Genomic DNA, 12036 nt, shown 5'->3' on the forward strand with positions numbered 1-12036 from the left:
CCGAAAGTATACTTTTCCGGACCAGATTGTAGGGAGCAAAGTTGTACTTTTCCTCCCTAGGGAGGAAAAGTAAAAGTGACGTCATGGTATTTTATTCATGAAATATAACTTATTGACGGCCTGTACAATATCTTACATTTTTACGAAAGTATCTATACATTTTAACGTTTATTTATAAAACACTCTGTATTTTGCAAAATGGTAAACAACAGTAAATTAGGCATTCCAATGAAACGTCAAACATGGCCGGGTGTGGGCAAAATCTAACCTTACATCGACATTAATTTGTCAAGAAAATCCTGTTTGTTTTTTTTTTATGTTAATTGTGTAGGGAAATCTGCGAAATTGTGATAACAAATTAAATATGGAGTGGCTTATCGCCTACAGAACTGTATTATCCCATATTAGCCTAATAAAATAAAAAAAAAGTCAAAATGTAAATTCGTACAGGTTAAAACAAATTTTATATCACAGTTTAGGTGGATACAAAAGATATTTTCAAGAAAGTATCCAAATCATACAAGGGGATCATTGTTTAAATAATTAAAAAGGGGTCATTTTTGCAAAAGAAAATACTTTTTTAACTGCTGAGGTCATTCAATTACTAATGAAGGTCTATAGGATTGTTTTCTGCAAAGTTGAAGGGTAAATATTTCACATAAGACTTACTAAATTAAATTTGACCCCCTATTTATTTAAATAATTGTATATAAAACTTTAAAAACAAATTTGCAAAAAATTATTTTTAGCGTTTTAAATAAGCACTATAAAATATCTTATTTTACAGACTAATTTGCGCTATGCAACCAGTATTAAGCAAAAAAAAATTGGTCGAAAAATATTTAATATTTTTTGAGATATTGAATTTGTTTATTAAATGTTACTCTATTTTCAATTGAAAAAACGCGGTTGTTGCCAAAGAAATTTTCACCTGTACTAAATCTTATTATTCTTATTTTTATGTATATTTTCGATAAATGTATTGATAAATTCAAATTTCAATTAAACTTCCCCCTAAAATTGCATTTGAAAATTATTTAAATTTGTTTATAAGTTGTTTTTTTAATAACGTCGCGGGGATTAAGTATTTTGAAATGCCGTTTCGATAATTGGGTTCCTGGGAATTTTTTACTAATTAACTAGAGTTATATTACTACGGGCCCTTTTAGGGTTAAATTTTATTAAGAATGTCGAATCTCTGAGTTATGATTCTAGACCTAAAAATATTAGGATTTAACTAAAATCTCTTAAATAAAATGTGGCTACTTACTGAGTTACAGGGTGTTTTATTTAAACATTTAAAAATTATTGTTACCAAGTACTTTAAAACTATTTGACGTATCCTTATCATACTTGGCAGAAAGTGTGGCTATTATACACCCTACTAAATTGAGATTAATAAACGTTTCTAGCTAGTGCCAGAGGCGTATGACAGGGGATAATAATGATTGACCCTTCCCAAATTCTACGCCACTGAGTGAATTACCATTTTAGCGAAATTTTTCGATTCTTCAATACTTTGTATGTAAATAACTTTATTGTTATCGATAAAGTCATCAATTTGAGAGATTTTGGAAGTTTAAAATGGATGAATGAATGAATCAAAATAACTATGCCGTTTCATTTTCAACGTCCAATATCTCGAAAACTAATGACTTAATCGTTACCAGTAAAGAGTATATTATTTACATAAAAAGTATTGGAGAATCAAAAAATTTCTCTAAAATAGTAATTCCCTCAGTGGCGTAAAAGTTGGGAAGGGTCAACCATTAACTATCCCCTATCGTACGCCTCTGGTAGTAGCTAGAAACTTTTATTCATCACAATTTAGTAGACTGTATAGTATCCACACTCTCTGCCAAGTATGATAAGGATACGTCAAAAAGTTTAAAAGTACTTGGTATAAATAATTTTTAAATTTTTAAATAAAACACCCTGTAACTCAGTAAGTAACCACATTTTATTTAAGTGATTTTAGACCAATATTAATATTTTTAGGTCTAGAATCTACAACTTAAAAATTCGACATTCTTAATGAAACTTAACCCTAAAAGGGCCCGTAGTAATTCAAAGAAAAAAAAAAAAAAAGAAAAGGTAAAAAAGACAAAAAAATTTGTTAATTAGTGAAAAATTCCCAGGAACCCAATTATCGAAACGGCATTTCAAAATATTTAATCCCCGCGACGTTATTAAAAAAACAAATTATAAACAAATTTGAATAATTTTCAAATGCTATTTTAGGGGGAAATTTAATTGAAATTTGAATTTATCAATACATTTATCGAAAATATACATAAAAATAAAAATAATAAGATTTAATACAGGTGAAAATTTCTTTGGCAACAACCGCGTTGTTTCAATTGAAAATAGAGTAACATTTAATAAACAAATTTAATATCTCAAAAAATATTAAATATTTTTCGACCAATTTTTTTTGCTTAATACTGGTTGCATAGCGCAAATTAGTCTGTAAAATAAGATATTTTATAGTGCTTATTTAAAACGCTAAAAATAATTTTTTGCAAAATTTGTTTTTAAGTTTTATATACAATTATTTAAATAAATACGGGGTCAAATTTAATTTAGTAAGTCTTATGTGAAATATTTACCCTTCAACTTTGCAGAAAACAATCCTATAGACCTTCATTAGTAATTGAATGACCTCAGCAGTTAAAAAAGTAATTTTTTTTGCAAAAATGACCCCTTTTTAATTATTTAAACAATGATGCCCTTGTATGATTTGGATACTTTCTTGAAAATATCTTTTGTACCCACCCAAACTTTGATATAAAATTTGTTTCAACCTGTACGAATTTACATTTTGATTTACATGTAGTGTAATTTTATTTTACTAGACTATATTAGTTACGAGTTTGTGTCAATAACTACTATGGGATAATTCAGTTATGTAGGCGATAAACTAGTTTATATTTACTAATGAAGTAAAAACCTCACGTGTAGGTAGATGGTATATAATTTATTAAAAATTTTTTTCTAAAATGATCCAAAATGGATAAAATCACACAAACGTTTTCGGACCAATCAGTCCATCATCAGGTGGTAGAAACCTAAAATAAGCAAACCACTGCATTAAAAAAAAGGCCAAGATGAAATTTTGACTGTCTGAAAGTTACGAAAATTACAACATGTGGTTACTTACTTTAGATCCAAAGTAGTTGGAACTAGCTACATATTTAGGTCAAAAGACCTTAATATTATAATAATTATGCCATTTCGGCTACAAAAATGTCGACAATAAGTCGATGTCACAAGAAATTAAAATGCAGCGGTATTACAGAGTGGTCTTCATCTTGGCTTCCAACTGACAGACTGAAATATGACATTAAACGGATATTGACAAGACCTTCTAGGTAGGGAATTTTATGTGTATGTAGTTATATTGTATTTTAGAAATGCAAAAAATATTTTTACTTAACTGAATGAATTTAATTAGATATTAAATGAATGAGTGAGAATAAACAATTTAAATTAATAGTCACATAAAATTATTTATGATAATTTCATTACGGTGAAAGCGAAAATTTTGCCAACAAGGTAATGACGTCACTTGGTAAGTGACGTCACTTACCAAGTGACGTCATTACCTTGTTGGCAAAATTTTCGCTTTCACCGTCATGAAATTATCATAAATAATTTTATGTGACTATTAATTTAAATTGTTTATTCTCACTCATTCATTTAATATCTAATTAAATTCATTCAGTTAAGTAAAAATATTTTTTGCATTTCTAAAATACAATAGGTTTGTTCCAACACGACCGAGAACCGTCACGAAACGGTAACGCTCCTGCGCAGTAAACAAAATCCGTTCCAACCAAAATATGATCGTCATCGGATCGTCCTTCCCACTGTTCCAACAAGAATTGTGATCTTTTAGTGACGGTTTCGTGATGATCATTTCAGTAATCGGGAAATAGGGTTTTTGGGTTTTTCATTGATTGTCATTTGTTTCGAGCTTTTGTCATGTGTCACATAATATTAATATATCTACGGCATTTGTCTTTAGCTTTTAATACCAACAACAATATACATATTGATAGATAAATCCGTTATCAGTCAGGTAAGCGTTCCAACATCGGTTTCCAAATTACCGTCATGGGACGATAACTAGGCGATACAATTACGAACATGCGCACAACAAACGGTACAAGTAGTTTCGTGACGGTTTCTGGACCATCCAAAAGTTCATGTTGAAACAAACCTAATATAACTACATACACATAAAATTCCCTACCTAGAAGGTCTTGTCAATATCCGTTTAATGTCATATTTAAGTCTGTCAATTTGAAGCCAAGATGAAGACTACTCTGTAATACCGCTGCATTTTAATTTCTTGTGACATCGACTTATTGTCGACATTTTTGTAGCCGAAATGGCATAATTATTATAATATTAAGGTCTTTTGACCTAAATATGTACCGTAGATTGGGGATACTTTGAACTAGGGGGTTATTTTGATCAAAACTTTAAAAATTAATTATATGCCTCAGGCGTGTGCGCTTAGCCACTGCCGATAACCGAATTTTGCCTAGTCGGCAGCAATGTTACTGTTATTTAGTATTTATGACCATTCGATACCGATACACACGCGTGTGCTAGAAGTACAAGCATTTTTTTGGAGTATTGAGTTTAACATCAATTTTGTTAAGTGAAAAACTTCGTACATATCACGGTAAGTATATTGTTTATACAACGTATTCTTTCGTGTAGTGATTAGAAGTACTTTGATCATAAATCTCACTGAAAATAACGTAAGCAGGTTATGGGAGTGATTAAGAGTACGGCGTGAAATTACTGGGGGAAACATTGATCAATACAATGGGCAACATTGATCGTGTGATCAATGTTACCCCAGACGATCCGTATAATCGTTTTTTCGAACAGATGAAAATATTAATCAAAAACGTATTCTTTCTTGCAGGAAAATGCCCCGTAAGCATAAAAGATTACTTGGCAGCAGAAGTTACGCTGATTACCCTCCAGCAAATTTAGAAAGAGCCATTGAACGGGTAGTTGAAGGTACACTATCTATTAGAGAAGCATCAAGACAATATAAAATTCCCTTTGGTACCCTGTACAACAGATATAAAGGAAAACATATTGGCACCCCCGGACGTCCTACTATTTTCACCAAAGGAGAGGAGGTAGCAATTTTAAAAGCAGCCGCTAAATGTGCTGACTGGGGCTTTCCTTTATCTACTCAGGACCTACGAATGATGGCAAAATGGTATTTGGATCAACAAGGAAAAAACGTGGCTATATTTCAAAATAATCTGCCTGTATTGACTGGGCATACAGCCTACTTAATAGGCATAAGGATTCGTTTGGGCAACGACTAGCAACAAATATTAAACGTGCTAGATCTGCTGTTTCAAGAGTTACACTAGAAGAGTTTTATAATAACTTGGAGCCAGTAATTAAAGATTTGTTCAGTTCCAACATTTTCAACTATGACGAATCTAATTTGTCAGACGATTCAGGGAAAAAACGTTGCATATACAAAAGAGGCATTAAGTACCCCGAAAAAGTGATGAATCACTCCAAAAGTTGTACCACTATTATGGTATGTGCTGCTGCAGACGGAACTCTTCTCCCTCCCTACGTCATTTATAAAAGCATTCACCTGTATCATACGTGGAAGGAAAATGGACCGCGTGGTTTACCTTGCTGCGATAAACCATGCTGCAACCAAGGGACGAGGTATAATCGTACTCAAAGTGGATGGATAGATGGCGTAACTTTTAGAGACTGGTTCACAACTTGCTTTTTACCCCATGCACGACGTTTAGAAGGAAGAAAAGCTTTGATAGGAGATAATTTGTCGTCACACATGGATGTTGAAGTTCTTAAGATGTGTGCTGAACATGAAATTGACTTCATATGCTTAGTTCCAAATTCTACCCATTTGTGCCAACCACTGGACGTGGGCTTTTTCAGGCCAATGAAACAGGCTTGGAGGACGACGTTAACGGATTGGAAATTACAAAATTTGCGACTAAGTACAGTTTCAAAAGATATGTTTTCATCTCTTTTAAGGAAAACATTAAAAACTCTTGACGAAGTCACTCCTCGAGTTTCGAAAGGTGGTCCATCCCCACAAACGGATAAAATTGCGTCAGCAGTAAAGCGAAACTTAATTAGCTCCTTTCGTTCTACTGGTATTTATCCGTTTTGCCCGGGTGAAGTTTATAAGAAATTGCCAACAGATGACGCTCCACAAGATCCCACGGACGCCGTTGAAAATGCATTAACTGCACTTCTAAAGGAGCAAAGATTTGGAGGACCAGAGAGACCAAAAACAAGAAAAAAGAAACTAGATGTAGCTCCCGGAGCTAGTGTGTCAACAGCAATAATTGAGCAGCAATCAGAAGATAGTTCAGATAAAGAAAGCCACATATCACAGTCAGATGAATCCGAGTCCGAAAATGAATCAGACTTGTTAGAAAATGAAGAAAACTACGAAGTGCAGTTTGAAGTAAATAAGGTTCAAGCAGGTAGATATATTTTAGCAAAATTCTTATCTCAGAGAGGAAAAAAAAAACTTATATCTATGTCTAAAATTTTGGAGGTAGAGCCGGAAGTAATAGTCATAGGCTATAAATCCATAAAACCCAGCAAGACAGAATTTAAGATGATTGATGCCGACATATCCCAAATTAGTAAGGAGGATATAGTTCAATTTTTACCAAATCCCGCATCTATAGAGTGTTTAGATGGAAGCACCAAATGCATTTTTAAAAAAGACATTAAAGTAGTTGAAGTTTAGTTTAATTTGAAACACGTTAACATACCTTATTTTTCTGTAAAATTCGTAGTTTTTAAGTTGTTGAAGTGCAGTTTCATTTCATTATCATCAAATACATTATTTTCTGTAAGTTTCATAATTTTTTTTTACCCTAAAAAGTCATAATAAAATAAGATTTGTCAAAATATGTTTTCAAAGTGAATAACATTGGGGATACTTTCATATTAAACTAAAATTACATGTGTGATCAAAATATCCCCATCTACAGTATATCTTTGATCAGGTCCTTTAAATTTTTTTTCTTGAAAAGTATCAAACATTTAGTGTTAATATTTATTGTGTGTCTTGATAAACGAAACCCGATTATTACTGATTTTTTTAGTCGATTTTAACCCTTAGATAAAAGTTTTGTTTAACATTAAAATTTAAAAATGATCAATGTATCCCCATTCTACGGTAGCTAGTTCCAACTACTTTGGATCTAAAGTAAGTAACCACATGTTGTAATTTTCGTAACTTTCAGACAGTCAAAATTTCATCTTGGCCTTTTTTTTAATGCAGTGGTTTGCTTATTTTAGGTTTCTATCACCTGATGATGGACTGATTGGTCCGAAAACGTTTGTGTGATTTTATCCATTTTGGATCATTTTAGAAAAATTTTTTTAATAAATTTTATACCATCTACCTACACGTGAGGTTTTTACTTCATTAGTAAGTTTTTTATTATGGTATACAGCCAATGAGAGGAATCTTTTCCTTTTTATTTTAGTTTATATTTATTTGCTATCACAATTTCGGTGCTCAATTAACAATAAAAAACAAAACCAAACAGGATATTCTTTACAAAAACTGATGTAAACCCTATATTATTAAATTTTTGCCCACTGCCGACCATATTATATCACGTGATTTGGAATGGTCAATTGTTATTTTGATTTAACAATGTTTACATTAATAATTTGATTTATATTTGACAGTTGACAGTTAAATTCTACCTACTTGTTAGTTTTAGTTTTAATAAATTTTGTTGGTTAGTTACATAAATAAATTAAGACCGTGGGTACATAATTAGCAAATATTTTACGTCTATCCCTACTTTTTCTGTCTTTACACAGCAAATTACGTGTAGTAAAATTCACACTGGTATCGATATGTAAACATTAGTAGAATATCATTCTACTTGAAATTGTCTTGTATAACTTAAAGAGATGGCTTTTGAATGTTCTTGGATAACTGTTATTTGTATAATTGCAAATTATTAATTCAGTTAATAAATGTGATAATTTTTTCACTCACTATGTATTCAGTGATTGTAATAATTTATTTGTACAACAAAAAATAATGCTCAATCGAGAAAAGAGGAAAAGTGTTAAAGTGATTTTTTAATAAGATATTGTTACTATGGAACGCTTACAATTTTGAACATCTTTAACAACAAAATACTTGGATCACAGAATATATAATCCTGATGAATTCTCTGCTTGGATCTTCCACAAATAATACACAATAAATAACTTTTTATTAAGTTCACGTCTTAAATCAATTATATTATTTATCAAATACACTATACAGTGAGCACGTAAAAGTTGGAATAAATTCATTTTCTCGAGAATGGACGATTTTGAAAAAAAATCCCGAAACAGGTCAATTTTTATTTTTAAATTACGACTTTTCATCGATTCGGTCATCGATGATTTTTTTCAATGGGAATAGGGGTAGTGTGATAGTTCATTTGAAAGGTAATTCAATTCTCTATTCAGTAATGTAACCATTAACATGATTGTTTATACAGGGTGTCTAAAAAAATTTGGTTTAAATTTAGTGACATAAAAAGAAGAACGCAAGTAATTTATTTAATTCAAAATGTATTTTACTGCGCTCAGAAAACTGAAAAAAAAAATGTTTATTTGAAAAGTAATCATCGCTTTTCGCTTAAATTAAATGTACAAATTGCCAAGAGGAAGGTGGTGTCTGCTTTAATACTGAATTTAAGCAAATAACAATATTTATTTGTCAAATAAACATTATTTCATGTTTTCTGATAGGAGTACATAGATACAGATATTCTGATAAACATTATTTCATAGAGTTCTTGAGTTAAATAAATTACACACATTCGTCTTTTTATGTCAATAAATTTAATTCAAAAAAATTTTTTTGGACATCCTGTATAAATAATTATGTTAATGTTTATATTACTGAATAGAGAATTGAATTACCTTTCAAATGAGCTATCACACGACCCCTATTCTCGTTTAATGTGATATGCTTGTATTGTTCTACCCTCAACGGCCGTTTATGATCCTCAGAAACCTACAGAGCAAGATTCATATAAAATTTTTTGGAATATATAAACTTAAATTTTTGCATTTTGGCTGTTTTCGGCAAAATTCACCACTGTGCACCGGGTGGTTAGATGGTAGTGGGAGGCCACTGCGGCTACCGTCGTTTTGTTATTCGTGGTATAAGTAGCTGGATGGTCGCCAGGCAGGTATCTACCATCCACCATCCTACCAAACTTCCTGTAGTGCGGCATCGGCCATAGAGAGGGAACGTGAGCTGGGGTTAGAAAGTCACCGTGAGACAGGTTAGTTTGATCCTAGTGATGACTCGTCACACTTTAAAGATACTCTTAAAAATACTACATCAAAGATTATACAAAAAATGTGAATGGGACATCAGTGATTCTCAGTTTGGGTTTAGGCAAGATTTAGGAACAAGAGAAGCAATAATAGCAATGCAGGTGTTGGTCCAAAATTGTAACCATCAGAGGAAGGACGTGTTCCTGTGGTTTTTAGATTACGAAAAAGCGTTTGATCGTTTTATCACAAGTTAATGCAGATCCTCAAGAAACTTGATATAGACCAAAAAGACATAAGATGCATTGAAAACTTGTATTGGCATCAAACAGCACAATTAAAAACAGACAATTCTATATCCAAACCAATACATATAAGAACGGGTGTTCGACAGGGATGTGTGCTTTCCCCTATTTTATTTAACATTTATTCGGAAGCCATATTTCAAAAGTCTTTTTAAGATGCAGAGATGGGAATTAAAGTGAATGGAGTATTGATCAACAACATACGATATGCTGATGATGCTGTCTTAATTTGCGACAACATAGCAGATCTTCAACAACTTGTCACTATAATCGGAGAATACAGGAAGCGAATGGGATTAGAGATTAATACCAAAAAGACCAAATTCATGAGCATCTCCAGAAACTTGGATGCACTTGAAAACTCCATCACAACACGTGAGTACCAAGTCCATTGAAATATAAGTAAAGTGAGCAAATTTAAATACCTGGGAACGTGGCTTTTAAAGAATGGGCATCGGACAGGGAAGTAAAATTGGGAAGTAGCATTGAGCAAGCTCGATAAGTTTTCGTAAAATTTAGGAAGGTACTGACCTGTTCATAGTTCGATCTTACACTGAGACTAAAGTTTACTAAATGCTACGTGTGATCGGTGCTGCTATATGGCATAGAGGGCTGGACACTCAAAACGAGGGATATAAACAGATTAGAAGCCTTCGAAATGTGGCTTTTGTCGCCGTATCCTAAAGATACCATGGACGGCGAAAGTCACAAAAACAGATGTCCTTAAAAGAATCAACCAAAAACGCCAACTTTTAGAAAACATCAAGAAAAGGAAAACGGCGTATCTGGGTCACATCATGCGAAACTAAAAATACCAGTTCCTTCAACCAGTTCCTGCAAGAGAGGAATAGGACGCAAGAAAATGTCCTGGCTTTAAAAATATAAGGCAATGTACAGAGATTAACGACATACAATCTCTGATACACATTGCAAGAAACAGAGAGTTAATGGAAAATATGATTGTTAACATCCATTAGTGGATTTGCATCTGAAGAAGAAGAAGATGACTCGTCGTTGCGATAGTAATCCTGCTCAGTACGAGAGGAACCATAGGTTCGGACATTTGGTTGAAGCACTTACTCGAGCGGTTAACGGTGCGAAGCTGCCATCTGTGGGTATCCTTTATAGTCAAAGGTGGCAACGATATCGCTTGGAGTTCCGAGAGTCGAAAGGCTCAAAACAATGTGACTTTACTAGGCAATCGTAGTTCGCTACGATTGTCGCACGAGCCCATATTTCCGTTGAGATTATCAATTTACGGTGGTGGGATCGATTATTGCTAATATACCAGATTTTGGGTATTATAATTTTTTCGATGTTGGAACTCAGAATAATTGTCTGGACCGCCTCCTCCAGACTCTTAACACCGTTGATGAATTAGCTTCAACTCTTCGTGAAATTTCTCGTAAACCAAAACCGGCACCTTTCATGCCTACAATGCGACGTTTTCGAAGTCAAAATGACTAAAAATTACAAATAAACTAAAGTTAAATACACAGAAATATACTTCCTTATCTTTTTTGTTTTTGCCAAAAAAAGGGAAAAGAAACTTCAGTTTAAGAAAAGATAGCGAGGTAAAAACTTAATCACATTTTTAGATAAGACTTACAAAAAATACTTTTGATCCAAATAAATAACCGCATAGAAAATGTAGAATGCCATCAATACCGGGTTACGCATTTTCAGAACTTTTACTATAAGCCTTAAGTTTGTCGAGTATAATAATAGGAGTTACTAAAAAGTGAGCATCCGTTAGCATAATTATTGGTAGATGCTATTCATGATAAATAATTATTATTTAAGCAATACCTATATTTGTAAACTCAAAAAAATTTTTTGTACAAAATGTATTCCTTTTATTATTTATTCTCAAAGGAAGTCATATTAATATTTTAATGTTTATTAATCTTTCTATTCGTGTTACCTTAACTCAATCAATTTTTTGTTTTTAGAACGGAAGAAGAAATAGGTCTAGATAATTTGAAAGCAATAGAAGTGCCAAAGGATGTTCAGGATAAGTTTAAACAGATGGATGAGGAACAACTGTTGAATACATAACACTAATTTATAGCCAACATTCCAAATGATTTTAATAAATAATTTTATGTACAGTTGTTGACCCTTTTTTTCTTATATCACTATTACAACTAGGTAATAATATTGATATCACTAATGATAACATTGCGAAGATCTAGATGTTCTGTAGTGGTACCTATGGCAAAACTTGATATATCCGATTTTTGCCAAAACCAGATTATTTGCTTGATATGATATTTATTTCTTCAAGTTGGTATGTCTAAGATGAAGGTAAAACCCTTAAAAATGAGAATGACAATACAGGGTGATTGATTAGTGGGGTAAAGTTCATAGATCCGCTATAGTAATA

The 12036-nt window shown here is 32.3% G+C and overlaps 1 protein-coding gene across 1 annotated transcript in view; it reads left to right on the plus strand.

The window, feature by feature from the left end:
- The window catches only part of LOC126882323 (protein HGH1 homolog), a 43650-nt gene extending 31889 nt beyond the window's left edge, over positions 1–11761 (plus strand). Inside the window, exon 4 of the mRNA XM_050647201.1 lies at positions 11603–11761. Within this exon, the coding sequence (XP_050503158.1) occupies positions 11603–11708 (106 nt within the window). The 3' untranslated portion in view covers positions 11709–11761. The remainder of the gene's footprint in view (positions 1–11602) is intronic.
- Positions 11762–12036: the final 275 nt, after the last annotated feature.

The sequence above is a fragment of the Diabrotica virgifera genome, chromosome 3 (genome assembly GCF_917563875.1).
Source record: "Diabrotica virgifera virgifera chromosome 3, PGI_DIABVI_V3a".
Classification (NCBI taxonomy): Eukaryota; Metazoa; Arthropoda; class Insecta; order Coleoptera; family Chrysomelidae; genus Diabrotica; species Diabrotica virgifera.